The following is a 15,509-nucleotide window of genomic DNA, read 5'->3' as shown; positions in this document are numbered from 1 at the left end:
ACTTCTGTCTAAACCATAGAGTGTGATGACAATTGAGTCAAAATCTGAAAGATACTGCAGATGATCTGCCTAATTACAATTTTAAAAATAGGAACAAAAAAAGAGCAATTTGATATAAATACTGCAAAGTACAAATATAACTGTGAAAGGTGAGGCAACATATTAATTTTGTTTAAAAAAAAATAGAGGGCAATGAAGTGGCAGAAGTTTGAAAGAAAAACAAGTTTTATATATTTTCTATTCTTTATACCTTTTAATATGTTAATGTTTATAAGGTCAAAATTACAATATTTTGAAAAGTATTTACGGAACTCTGTGCTCAATTTCACTCAGTGGGTGCTATATATAGTGCTCATCGTTGCTATTCCAACAAGGAATAACTGAGTAAACGAAACCAGAGTAAACACTTTTCAAAATATGATTATTTTTTACTTTTGAAAGCGGTAACATTTAACAACATCCGAATTTCTGTCGCTGCATTGACCTCGTATGTCTAAGTCTTTCAAACGCACGCGCGCGCGTGTGTGTGTGTGTGTGTGTGTGTGTGTGCTCATTTTAAGAATTATAATTAGATACTCTTATACATCTATATCACCTTCCCATTAGATAGGAAAGTTATGGGATGTTGAACAGCGAAGGATATAGAATGTTTTACTTACAGTAGGTAATGAAAAGGGCGGTCATAATGGTGAAGGAATAATTCTTGGTAAGCATTTAATAGAGAAGGTAGTGAAAGTAGAATATGTTGATGATAGAGTTATGATGTTAAGACTTAAAGGGAAAAAGAAGGATCTAGTAGTGATACAAACATATGCACCAACGACTTCGCATCCAATTGAAGAGATAGAGGAAAATTATGAGAAAATAGAAGAAATTATAGACAGGGAGAAGAGGGGCGCACGTATAATTGTGATGGGATATTTCAATGCAGTTGTGGGAGAAAAACAGCAAGACAGTATCGTAGACAAATATGGCAACATAGGCGAAAGGAATGAAAGAGGAGAGGGACTGGTAAATTTCTCTAGTCAGAATTCACTAGTAATTGGGAAGACGTGGCTCAATCAGCACAAGATAAGAAGATATACATGGAAATCCTAACAGACAGTAGAAGATATCAGATAGACTATGTTATGATTCAGGACAGATATCGGATTAGCTTGAAGAACGCGAAGATCCTTTCCGGGACTGACATTTTCTCTGATCATAAGCTTGTGCTGACTGAAATGGATATTCAATCCAAAAATGTAGGCAGAAGAAAAGTAGGCAACAAGATGTTGAATACTGAAAAGTAGAAAAACGAGGAAAGGACAAGTGTTGGTAGTAACCGATGGTGGGAACATATTAAATTTTGCATACAGCGGCTGAAGTAAAAGTAGTAGGTTACCGCGAACACAAAACTACTAACAAACCGTAGGTTACAGAACAGATGTTGCAGAAAATGAGGGAAAGGAAGACGTGGAAATAGGTTGATACAGAAGAGGGCAGAAAGATGTACAGGAAGTTAAACAACGAGTTGCAAAGGGAAACAGATAGAGCACGGGACGAGATTTACAAAAGAAAATGCGAGAACATAGATGCATTAGAACGAGTTGGGAAATATGAGGAAATGTACAAGGTGAAATCTATGAAACTTTGCAGAAACAACGGGGTATTACGATGGCAGTAGAAAATAAGAATGGAAAGGTAGTCAGCGAGAGAAGTGAAGTCTTAGAAAGATGGAAAGAATATGTTGAGGAGCTACAAAATAGTAGGAATACACCATGTGGCCATGAGCTGAAGTAGAAAATGAAATAAGCGAGGATGATAAAGGGTTTAGTATTCTTTTTAATGAGTCTGGGAAAGCTATATTCAAGATTGAAATGAAAGGCAAATGGGATTGATAATATAACAATCGAATTCATTAAGAATATGAGGGACAAGGGCAAGAAAGAATTGTTCCCACTCTGCAGTGAAATATATGAAACAGGAGAGTGGCTAAAAGACTTCCTGAAGATGATCATGATGGCTAAGAAACAGGTTGATATATACTGTATGTACTACATATGAAAAATATCTACTGTTAAGTAGCACTTCGTTCCTATTATTATTTAATTTCTTCTAACGGTGATGCCCATACTACTCGTAAATCTATCTGGCTAGACCATTAACAAGGACGAAGTAACAATTAAACTTAACATCGGTAGAATGTGGTGAGACAAAAATGTAGCACATACCTGATACAACGGCACAAGCTGCAAAAATTTGTGTGCCTCTTCTGACGAACTTATTTCATCATTTATGTAAATATGCTCATAGCCTCTAATCGCCAAGGTCTCTCTGTAACCTGGATAGTCATCTGGATTGTGTACCCACTTCATCACGTGGCTGTCTATCAGATCAACATATTCTTTTTTTCCCAAAGACTCAGCCATGTCACGCGCTGTCTGGTTACGAGAATTGCGATCACAAATAAGAGCTGGTCCGACTGTAATGAAACAACCATTATCAAAAGTAATCAGATCGCAAAAAAGCTAAAACTTTATATCTTACCTAAGAACTTGTAGTTATGTTTTACTTAAATACTTAAGTATTCCTTTTTTCTTTTCCATATGACTATAGGAGAACTAGAAATGAAACACAGTCAGAATCAGCAATGTTGCAAGTTCTACTGAATTATCTGATATTATTGCTCAACATGATTTTTTTTTCTTCACAAAAGAAGTGAATGCTGAACCTGATGCAGTTTGTTCTCCAAAATTCAAGAATGCAATCAGAATCTTTCCATCAGGCAAGGTTTTGTTGTGACAGTCACTTTCTTTTCACCCTTATAGGTGAAATGGAGCATATTTTCTTGAAACATGCATGTGTTTGGAGCTGCATAGCTCTCTTGTTTATTAACGTAGAAGAAAATTTAGGTATCAGATTATTGTGGAAGAATAAAGCTTTTGCCTGGTATCGAGTTTCTCGTTATCGATCCCATACGAAAGTGGGGTCATTGGATTTTGGTAAAATATAGTGAAAATTGCATATATATATATATATATATATTTTAATTGCGCAATCTCCCTTCCCCCTTTTGCCGCACCTTAACAAGGGGCGACAAAATTATAAAGTTAGATAGTTTATGAGACACACGTGTCATATAGGTATTCGATTTGCCGAACGCATTCTTCTTGCACAGTTTAAAAAAAAGTTTGTTTCTTTTTGGTGTAACCTGACAAAACTAAATATAGGTCAAGGTCAGGTGTGTTTCGCAGGCAGCCAGTGTTGATCGTGTAGTAAGTCCGTCAGGGTTTGTTTCTGTGGGAGTGTTTTTTTCTTTTTCTTTCTTTCTTTCGTTTCTCGTGTTGTGTAAGAACTCCGTAATGCCAAGAAAGTGTTTGAAACATCTGGACAATTTGTGTTGCATTTATGGTGGACTAATCTTTAAATACCAGAAGCGAAATTTTACGCCACTTGTATAAAAGTGTTACGAGCTTTACTTTAGCTCTGAAGTTGGTGAATTTTATAAAGCATGGGCTCCGAATATATCCTGTGTGTCACGTATGAGGCTTTTCACAGGAAGGAAAATTGACACATATTATATACCTTTTGCAATTTCCATGATCTGGAGGAAACAGAAAAACCATTTCAGTGACTGGTATTTTTGTTTAACAATCATCAAAAGAAACACATCTGAAAGTAAACATACTGTTACATATCAAAATTTGCAAACTGCAATGAGGCTTGTATTACATAGTGACGAGTATCCTGTGTCCAGATTTCGTAACCTTAATTGATGATTCTGACTACGACACAGTGCATACTGTGAAAGAAAGGCAAGACAGAAATGATCCTACATTTGACGCTTCTTCATCAGAACCGTACCTACTAACTCAAGCAGATTTCAATGATCTCGTTCGGAACTTACAGTTGTCTAAACAATAAGTTGAACTTTTCGGTTCGAGGATCAAAGGCTGGACAAAGATACAAGAACATGCATGTATTATAGTCCCGAGAGTAATTTCAAAGACTATTTCTTAATAGAGTATGATGTAGTGTTTTCTAATAATGTTACTGCAGTTCTGGAAGCTCTTGGACATGAACAACAGTCATAGGAATGCGATTGTTTACAGACTCCTAGAAAATTAGTTTGAAGGCGGTACTTCTGCATAATGGCAATGAATTACCATCAATACTTGTCGCTTGCATCTGACATGAAAGAGACATGAAAATATGCAATTGCTGTTAGATAAACTCTAGTACATAAAATAAAACTGGAAAACCTGTTGCTGTTTAAAGGACACAACTTTAGTGCTTGGCTTGCAACTTGGATACATCAAATTCTGCTGTTTCTTTTCTGAATGGGACAGGAGAGATAGTAAGGCTCATTACATTAAGCAATGGCCTAAACGAAACGTGAAACTCTTACTTCTGGTAGCAAAAATATCTCGCACCCCATTACTGAATCTTTACGTACCACTGCTGCATATCAAATTGGGCCTTATGAAGAATTTTGTAAGAGATCTTGATAAGAATTCTCCTGCATTCATTTATTTGAAATCTAAATCTGCGAAAGTTAGAAATGCAAAACTGAAAGTAGAAATATTTATTGAGCAACAAATCTCATCATTATTGGATGTTGATAATTTTGCAGAACTGTTAAACCCCCTGGGAGACAAAGCGTGGAAAGCCTTCGTAGTTACCTGTAGTGGTTTTCTTGGAAAACATAAAGCAGACAACTATCATAAAATAGTGAGTGATCTTGTGAATTCATACCAAACTATGGGATACAACATGCCTTTAAAAGTCTACTTCTTATACTTTCACTCAGATTTTTTCCCAGAAAACCTTGGCGCAGTAAGCGATGACCATAGCAAGCGATTGCATCAACAAATTTCTACAATGGAAAAAAGGAACAAAGGCAAATAGAGTTCTAGGATGCTAACCGACCACTGCTGGACATTGAAGAAACATATCCCAGAGGCTAAATATAGCCGAAATCATCATTTACAACTTTTTAGGTAAGCAACAATGTTGTTAATTTTTTTATTTCTTTTATTCTCTTTACTTACAGCAAGAACATATCCGGCAAATCGAATACCTATACGACATATGTGTCACTAACTTATAATTCTGTCCCCCGTTGTTAAGGTGCGGCAGGGGAGGAGGGATTGCGTAATTAAAAATACACCGTTTCCATAATATTTTACCGAAACTTAATGACTCCCGATCTTACTATGGGATCAATGACGACAAAATAAACACCACGTGAAAGATTTATCCTTTCACAATAATTTGATCCCTAAATCATTCTTCTGCGGTAATAAACAGGTGAGCTATGCCACTCCGAACACACGCATGTTTCAAGAAAATAGGTCCATTTCGCTTATAAGGAACTAAGTGAAAAAAATAACTATCACAACAAAACTTTGCCTAATTGAAAAATTCTGATTAAATTTTTGAATTTAGAATGAAAAAGATACTTAAGACTTGCAATTTTTTTGTAGACCAGTGTATTTTATTGTTTTTCTACTTTCAAAGGAAGATCGCTTCTACTATCATACTTATGACAAATTGTAGAAGGAAAATTTTTCTTAAGTCATCAAACTTTCGATCGGTTTGACGCAGTTTTCCACTCTTCTCTATCTCGAGCCAGCTTAGCTTTTTCATTTCCATGTACTTAACCGCGGTCTTCCTCTAGGTCAGGGATGCAAATAAGCAACAAAATTTTACTCGCCCAAGGAAAAAGCTACTAGCTCACATTCCACAATAGAAATAATTTACTTATCTTCGGTATGATATTAAATACTCACCCGCACCGATGAACCACTAGCCCCGAATGAGTGGTTATTTGCATCCCTGCTCTAGCTGCTTTTACAAGGAAAATATAAATTTCTAAAAAAATAAAGAAGGCATATACTTACCTGTATCGATCATAGCCGATACAGCCTTTAAGTCCAGTGAATTCTGGATTGCAGTATGAAGAATATTAATGCCCCTGTACCAAAGCTTCTCCAAGCATTCAGCTTGGTTAGAATTTTTATTCGGCAAAAGTTTTAAAAGCACTTCAGGATTCATATCTCTTTGAAGAGCCGTAAAAAACACTGGCATATCTGCCTATCATATGGAAAGAAAGAAAAGAAAAGAAAAAAATAGTCTTCAAAATATAAGAGTATTTTCCTTAAATTTTACAAATGTAAGAAAGCATATTAAATTCCTTATGTAATTAGAAAGAAAGAAAGAAAGAAGTGCTCGTATTAATGTACTATTTAGATACTTTCGTTTGCTTGAAGTTGATTTTATCGTCGATGCTACTTTATATATATACAGGGTGTTAATTAAATATACCGACAAACTGTAAGAGGTGATTCCTCACATCAAAATAAGAGAAAAAGTTCATATGAACCTATGGTGCAAAGTGCATAATTTCAGAGCTAGGGCTGTCCAAAATCGCGAAAAAGCCAAATTTCAATAGGCCCTCTTTCGAATTACAGAAATTGTGTATGTGGTTCTTATCAGCGTAAAGGAAGCCAAGCATACACAATCCAAAAGTGCATATTTCATCAATTGTCAATAGGTGTAGAGGGTATTCCCTACAGGGTGTAATTCTCAGATATGTTTTCAATAGAGTTTTCAGATATACCTTCATTTCAAGAATGGTCCAAAGTAGGCAGGTGGTAAGCCCTGACAACAATGGACGTCCAGTCCTTCGCAGGGAAGGCGGAAGTGTTGGAACCGGCAGCTTCATGTTTCTTTGTGTTTGGAATAACGTGTGATGATATGTATTTTGTCACGGTATAATTCACGTTTTCTTTACTTATAAGCGTAAAAGAAAACATCACACCATTCGTTTTCCCGAGTACGAGAGACCGTGCTGCTGACGATCCTTAACATTTCCGATATCGCGCCAAAGGATTCCGTGTTCACTGCTATCAAAGCTTATCGTTTGCCTACTTTGGACCAATCATAAAGTTAGAGCACATCTCAAAATTCGGTTGATGGCATGTTTGGGGATTTCAACCTGCAGGGAATAATCTGTACACCCAATGAACATTAATGACATATGCATTTTTGGATTGCGTATGCGTGACTTCCTTTACGACGATAAGGACCACCATCCACAGTCTCTTGGAATTCAAAATAGGGCCCCTTTAAATTTGGCTTTTTCGCGATTTTGGACAGCCCTAGCTCTGAAACTATGCACTTTTCGCCATAGGTCCATATGAACTTTTTCTCTTATTTTGATGTGAGGAATCACCTCTTACAGTTTGTCGGTATAGTTCATTAACGCCCTGTGTATACTTCGACAAAGTTTATGCTTTTTTTTATTATTTTTTGATGATGTCATAGAACTATTATCAGATGGGCCTGCCTCGCGAATGGGAAGCTGGGAATCAGTGAAACCGGAGATACCCTTGTAAGTTTGTTCGAACGTGGAGCAGGGGAGTGTCATTAGATTTCTGTTAGATCAAGTGCTCAAACCACTCGTAATTTACCGTCGGATAGCAGTGCAATATGGTAAAAGTTGTTTTTGAGTCGAACACAAGTGTACGAGTAGGCACATGAGATCAAACGGGGTTGTAACAAGTGTTGAAGATGCACAGAACGCTCTGTCTGTGCAGTCACAGAGAACAACACTGCGAGAGTTGATGAGTTGATATGGGAAAATAGGCGTAGGACACCACCAAAAAATAAAGAAGCACAAACTTTGTCGAAGTTTTGTTTTGTTTTGTTTTGTTTTTTTTTTTTTTTTTTGGTACAACTTTCCAGTTATTTATTGAATGGATCTTGTACAAAGTCCTTATAAAACAGGGCCGTGCCGTAGGGGGGTAGGTGAGCGGCCCCGTGCGCCGAAGTTAGGGGGCGAAAAATTCTGGAGAAAAAAGGAAAAAAAATAGGAAAAATTGCTTGGAATATATGTATGGGGGCGCCGTCGTATACTCTCGGCCCGGGCGCTGATTTTCCACGGCACGGCCCTGTTATAAAATACATAGTTTTAGAGGTAAATCATACGATTATAACGATAAAATATCAAGTACAATTTAACTTGAAAAAAGCTCTTAAAGAAAACCAGTAAATTATTACTGAATCGCATAAAATATTTAGGAAAGAGCACAATATTGTAATTATAAAAGTTCATCCAAATGCAGATTAGCTTAAGTGATTAGGAATCGAATTCCATTCTCTTGCTTGCCAAACGAGTGTGTAGAGAATATTCTACAACTTTGTGTTCAAACTTAGTTTTTATATTCATCTATAGGTAATCACTGATAGATATTTGGTTAGTTGAATAGGTGAATAAGCGATTCAAACAGGAAAGCTGACGTTTTGTGGCTGGTCAGTCGGTAATGAAGTATACATTTGATAAGTGAAAGACCAGGGCTAAACTGTCCGCCAGTAAAGGAATATTTCCTCCTCCTTCCCTCTATCCTCTTAATCTTTTCTCCAAATATTTGTTTTACTAATAAAATATTGTAGCTTTCATGAGTACAATGTACGCTTTTTCATGAAATATGCTAATATTTATTTCTATTTGTTCTGGATGTACATTGGAGCACAAACAAACAATAAAAAACAGGAAGTGAAGACAGTTCAATCTATTTTAGCGAGTACGCTGTATATTCCACTATTTCAACTGACAATCATCCTGTATTCAAAGAACGCCTATAAGCTCTAGAACTAATTACTGCAACCCGTTATGCAGATATATATACGCCGCTGTTTGAATATACAAAGCCCTTAAGTTTCCTCAACAGCTAGTTTACGAAGAGGATTTTTCTTTTCATTAAATAGGAACTATGGTCTCTCAACCTCGACCTAATGGCCTTTGCCTAGCGAATAATTGTGAAAATCCATGATATTGATCAATTTCAAGACAGGATAAATGCTGCAATGTCTTCCATGAATCTTTGCATGTGAAGAGAATTCAAAGAAGTATGGTGGAACATTTGAAGAAGTACACTGAAACTGGTAGTAAGCACATGGAGTGCATTTTGTTGCATGTTAAATATTTAAAATTAAAATAAAAAAAATCACGTATTAAATGTTTGAGTGGAACATGAGTTGATAACACTGAGAAGTTTGTAACAGTGCCATCTTGCGACTGACAAAAAAAAAAAAAAAAAAAAAAAGCTTATGCGTGAAATTTTGTCTGTACGAATTGCGTCAGATTTCAGGGAAAATTGGAACCTGGTCGAACCCTTCTTGACCAAGTGTTGTAAAAGTTATAATATCTTTAATAATGTTCATTCTTGATCATCAGATAGATAAAATTATTATTTGTGATATCGAGAAATATACTCAGTGTTATATGTCATCGAAATTTGTTGAGTCTGTTCTATGATTTTGTTATTAAACTGTAATTAAATCTGTTCATACTGTTAAAATAGGTCGCCATTCAATATAACTGGTCATGTGTATGCTGAATATTTAAGTGTGATTAGGGTCCACTTATTGTTCCAGCTTTTGTCTAAAATTAAGATATTCTGATATTATATAATTTTCAGAGATAGAAATCAGTACTAGAATTGTTAAAATTAATTCTATCTGAATTAAAAAGATTACACCTTAAAGCTTATAGGGTAGTCGATTACTGTGTTCGATTAATTACATTGTTAATTTTCTTATATGTTGTTGTAGTGTTCTATAATTATCTTTGAAAATAATTACTATTTAAAATATATATTCACGCAACTTGTTATTCAACCTTGCGAAATTAGAATTTTAGATATTCGTGAATATTACAGTATCTTGTGTAGGATTGAGAATTGGAAGCAATTTATTTAAATCGCCTTGCAGATTTATGCATATATTAATAAATTAGTTGTTTGTATCTGTTTAAACACACAATTTCTATATGTTGATTACTCTCTCACTATAACATTGGGGGTGGCGTTCTGTGACCCTGACCAGTGACGATGAGTTATTATTACTCTATTTTTTTTAATTTAAACATGCACGTTACAATTTTCCATTAAGATTATATCGTCGCTTCCATGACAGAGGGGCGTAAGTGATTTTTTTTTTATTATTTTTTTATTTTTTTTGAAAATGCATTTTTCTCTCTTGTTGAATCACTTATGTTACATTCTTGCACCTGGTAAATTGATGTACGTTAATTCCCAATAAAAACAGATTTACAGTTCAAAGTTCGAAAGACGTAACAGAGTGTTCCACTAAGTTGTTCATGACAGAAAGGCTTAAGTTTACTTACGCCTTTATGTCAGAAAAATAACATTCACATTGTAGTAAATATATTTCTGGGCATACATACAATGGATGAGCGTAAGTTGCATTCAGATCCATATTAAAGCAATTGCGACTTTAAAAGAAGCCGCATTACCTTATATATTTTTTCTTTCATTGCTTTATTGTTGGCGGTGAATAAGTAAACTAAATAATGTTGCAGTTTGTGGCATTATTGGCTTTTTCTTTAGTTTTGTAGTGTGTATATATATCTTGTAGTTGAGCGGAAGAAAAAGATCAAGATGGATGGTGTTTCTCTATCTGATCAGGAAATATCCAGGCTTGTGGAGGAAGACGACTCTGGACACTCCATTACTGATATTAGTGTATCGTACGACAGTGATGACAACCCGGAATTTAAGATGGACAAAGATTATGTGGAGGAAGACGACTCTGGGCACTCCATTACTGATATTAGTGTATCGTACGACAGTGATGCCGACCCGGAATTTAAGGTGGACAAAGATTAAAGTACTTCAATTGTTGAAATGCTAATAGAAACAAGTGTGGCAACAAAATCATCACGTGTACCCAAAGCAAAAAGCATACCATCGAATTCCATGTACAAAAATAATTGTAATTTGGGTAAGAAATACGTTACTAGTGCTGAAAAAAATCGTGAGGCTCGCAGTGTACGCAATGTTTCATGCAGATGTGTGTACAGTTGCAAACAAATTATTAATGAAGAAAAACCGAAATTTGTACTGGGAACTGGGAGATATTCATAGACAGAGATTATCTTCTGCGTCACATGAAACGTAGGTTAGTCACGCGGAAAACATAACATCACGTCCAGAAGACAGTATACAGTTGACTATTATTTAACTATCGATGGGAAAATGATACAAGTTTGCAAGCAGTTTTTCCTTTGCACTCTTGACGTTACTGATAAAGTGTGTTGTTTCGTTTTGAAGAAAGGGTTTTCTTCCGGAAGTACAGATTACGAGCTTCGAGAGAAACACAAACTGAAACACAGTTTAAACATTAACAGCCAGAAATATTTCAAAGGAGCATGTACTATCGATGCCCCGGGTTGAATCTCATTATTGTTGATCTTCATCAACCTGCTATTACTATGTTGAGCCAGGACTGTCTTGTGAGAAGCTCTACAACCTTTATAAGGAATACTGCAAGAAGAAAGTCTGAAAGTGTAACAGGCCGTATTTCATACTGGAAAATTCTGAAAGAAATGAACATCAAGATACACAAGCCGAAGAAAGATCAATGTAAAACTTGTGTCAGGTTCAAAAATTTGTCTTCGGAGGAAAAGGAAAGAGAGAAATTGGTTTATAAAGAACATTTGAAAAGAAAAGAAGCAAGATCAGAAAAGCAAAAAGACAAAGAAGAAGCAATAAAGGACCACACTCATGTAGCTATCTCTTTTGAGCTCCAGCAAGTCTTGATAACGCCGTCATATAAAACGGGTGTTTTGTATTATGTTCGTAAACTTAATGTTTACAACCTGACCATCTACCATCTAGCTACGCGCGAAGGGTTTTGTTAGATATGGGATGAAACAAGGGGTAAGAGAGGTCATGATGAAACTGCCACTTGCATTCTACTCTACTTGCGAAATTTGCCTCCTCGAGTAAAACAAGTTATGGTGTATTCAGACTGTTGTGGTGGACAGAATTTGAACAAGAAATTTGCAGCAATGGGTATGTATGCGGTCCATAATACAAGTGTAACCTGTATTGACCACAAGTTTCTTGAACCAGGACACACTCAGATGGAAGCTGATTCCATGCTCAGCGTCATAGAACGCGCAAAGAAAAACATAGATAATTATATACACCTTCTGATTGGTGTATAGTTGCTAAGATGGCAGGACGGAATCCGCAGCCATTCACAGTACATACGATGACAACAGAAGATTTCTATAATTTTGATGCCGCAAAAAGCTATTATAAGTTAGCTACAATCAAAGATCAAAATGGTGTTACTTAGCCATGGCAAAAGTTGGGATGGCTGAGATTCACATAAGACGAAAATAAGATTCTTTTCAAGGAAAGGATGATAGAGCCTTTTAGAAAATCCTCACATTCAAGATCATTACGAACACCTGCAAAGGGATACAATCTTCCTCAGCTGCACTCAGGACTGCTACCAATTTCCACGGAAAAGAAGAATGATTTGATGAAACTTTGTAACACTAAAGTAATACCGCAAGAGTATCAAATTTTTTCGAAAGTCTCGTTACATCCAATGACGCTAAGAACTACTTAGAGATTTCCTACTCGGACACTCAGTAAAAGCGCTTGTGCATAATCAGTAATATCTAATGAAGATTGGAATTAATTTTGTTATGGGTAAAAATTAATCAGCACTATTGAATCTCACTATTCCACCTCTATGTGTAAAAAAAAAGTATTGAATTCTCTTTCGTTATCTTGGTTGTGTACACAGAACGTGGTAAAGTCTAATCTAGAAAAATTACTTTTCCTCTGATAGAAAAAATACTGGCAAAAGAACTGCTGTTATAATTGCATTTTTAATTCATTATGTATAATCAGTAACCAGTTTTATACGGTTTTATTATTGCGTAAGTAAGCAACACTGGTATGTAGAAATTCATTTAAGTACTTTGTTGGAAATAAATTGTTTATGACATAAGGGCGTATGAACGACACTAACATGTAGAAGTTCAGTAAAAAATGTTATGTATGAAAATGTACATGATAAAAGGCATAATAAATCAGTGGCGGCTAATGTTAGTGTTGCAGCGTTGCGCAACGTCAAAGTATTTCAAGAAAAAAATATTATTAGCAATAGTAGTAAAGAACAGAAAAAATACTTTCTAATACTGTTATATATACTTGAAATAACATTTTTTTTTAACTTCTGCAACTGTCCGTTTCGTTAATCCGTTTTAAAAAGCGAAAAATAATCCGTTACAGAGTCTCTAATTTATATTGTGTTGCAGCGAGCATACAACGACAAGATTCCTTCAGCGCGGGAATTGGAACAAATGAAACAGGAAAGCTGACGTTTTGTGGCTGGTCAGTCGGTGATGAAGTATCCATTTGATAAGTGAAAGACCAGGGCTAAACTGTCCGCCAGTAAAGGAATATTACCCCCCCCCCTCCCTCTATCCTCTTAATCTTTTCTCCAAATACTTGTTTTACTAATAAAATATTGTAGCTTTCATGAGTACATTGTACGCTTTTTCATGAAATATGCTAATATTTATTTCTATTTGTTCTGGATGTACATTGGAGCACAAATAAACAATAAAAAACAGGAAGTGAAGACAGTTCAATCCATTTTAGTGAGTACGCTATATTTTCCACTAGTTCAATCGACAATCATCCTATATTCAAAGAACGCCTATAAGCTCTAGAACCAATTACTGCAACCCGTTATATATATATATACGCCGCTGTTTGAACATACAAAGCCCTTAAGTTTCCTCAACAGCTAGTTTACGAAGAGGATCTTTTTTTTTCATTAAATAGGAACTATGGTCTCTTGACCTCGACCTAATGGCCTTTGCCTAGCGAATAATTGTGAAAATCCATGATATTGATCAATTTCAAGACAGGATAAATGCTGCAATGTCTTCTGTGAATCTTTGCATGTGAAGAGAATTCAAAGAAGTATGGTGGAACATTTGAAGAAGTACACTGAAACTGGTAGTAAGCACATGGAGTGCATTTTGTTGCATGTTAAATATTTAAAATAAAAAAATAAATTAAAAAATCGCATATTAAATGTTTGAGTGGGACATGAGTTGATAACACTGAGAAGTTTGTAACAGTGCCTTCTTGCGACTAACAAAAACAAAAACAAAAACAAAAAAAAAAAAGCTTATGCGTGAAATTCTGTTTGTACCAATTGCGTCAGATTTCAGGGAAAATTGGAACCTGGTCGAAACCTCCTTGACCAAGTGTTGTAAAAGTTATAATATCTTTAATAATGTTCATTCTTGATCATCAGATAGATAAAATTATTATTTGTGATATCGAGAAATATACTCAGTGTTATATGTCATGCAAAAATTTGTTGAGTCTGTTCTATGATTTTGATTATTAAACTGTAATTAAATCTGTTCATACTGTTAAAATAGGTCGCCATTCAATTTAACTGGTCAAGTGTATGCTGAATATTTAAGTGTGATTAGGGTCCACTCATTGTTTCGGCTTTTGTCTAAAATTAAGATATTCTGATATTATATAGTTTTCAGAGATAGAAATCAGTACTAGAATTGTTAAAATTAATTCTATCTGAATTAAAAAGATTACACCTTAAAGCTTATAGGGTAGTCGATTACTGTGTTCGATTAATTACATTGTTAATTTTCTTATATGTTGTTGTAGTGTTCTATAATTATCTTTGAAAATAATTACTATTTAAAATATATATTCACGCAACTTGTTATTCAACCTTGCGAAATTAGAATTTTAGATATTCGTGAATATTACAGTATCTTGTGTAGGATTGAGAATTGGAAGCAATTTATTTAAATCGCCTTGCAGATTTATGCATATATTAATAAATTAGTTGTTTGTATCTGTTTAAACACACAATTTCTATATGTTGATTACTCTCTCACTATAACATTGGGGGTGGCGTTCTGTGACCCTGACCAGTGACGATGAGTTATTATTACTCTATTTTTTTTAATTTAAACATGCACGTTACAATTTTCCATTAAGATTATATCGTCGCTTCCATGACAGAGGGGCGTAAGTGATTTTTTTTTTATTATTTTTTTATTTTTTTTGAAAATGCATTTTCCTCTCTTGTTGAATCACTTATGTTACATTCTTGCACCTGGTAAATTGATGTACGTTAATTCCCAATAAAAACAGATTTACAGTTCAAAGTTCGAAAGACGTAACAGAGTGTTCCACTAAGTTGTTCATGACAGAAAGGCTTAAGTTTACTTACGCCTTTATGTCAGAAAAATAACATTCACATTGTAGTAAATATATTTCTGGGCATACATACAATGGATGAGCGTAAGTTGCATTCAGATCCATATTAAAGCCATTGCGACTTTAAAAGAAGCCGCATTACCTTATATATTTTTTCTTTCATTGCTTTATTGTTGGCGGTGAATAAGTAAACTAAATAATGTTGCAGTTTGTGGCATTATTGGCTTTTTCTTTAGTTTTGTAGTGTGTATATATATCTTGTAGTTGAGCGGAAGAAAAAGATCAAGATGGACGGTGTTTCTCTATCTGATCAGGAAATATCCAGGCTTGTGGAGGAAGACGACTCTGGACACTCCATTACTGATATTAGTGTATCGTGCGACAGTGATGCCGACCCGGAATTTAAGGTGGACAAAGATTAAAGTA

At 35.1% G+C, this 15,509-nt stretch overlaps 1 protein-coding gene across 1 annotated transcript in view; it reads right to left on the bottom strand.

Moving 5' to 3' along the window:
- LOC145684294 (uncharacterized) overlaps positions 1–15,509 on the bottom strand; it is a 60,831-nt gene that overhangs the window by 15,844 nt on the left and 29,478 nt on the right. The window contains exons 4-5 of the mRNA XM_081756462.1: positions 5,886–6,078; positions 2,214–2,464 (exon numbers count right to left, since the gene is read on the bottom strand). Of these exons, the coding sequence (XP_081612588.1) occupies positions 2,214–2,464; positions 5,886–6,078 (444 nt within the window). The remainder of the gene's footprint in view (positions 1–2,213; positions 2,465–5,885; positions 6,079–15,509) is intronic.

The sequence above is a fragment of the Thermobia domestica genome, chromosome 1 (genome assembly GCF_964235325.1).
Source record: "Thermobia domestica chromosome 1, izTheDome1.hap1.1, whole genome shotgun sequence".
Lineage (NCBI taxonomy): Eukaryota > Metazoa > Arthropoda > Insecta > Zygentoma > Lepismatidae > Thermobia > Thermobia domestica.
Note: the sequence above shows the minus strand (reverse complement) of the source record. Positions and strands in the feature narration are given on the sequence as shown.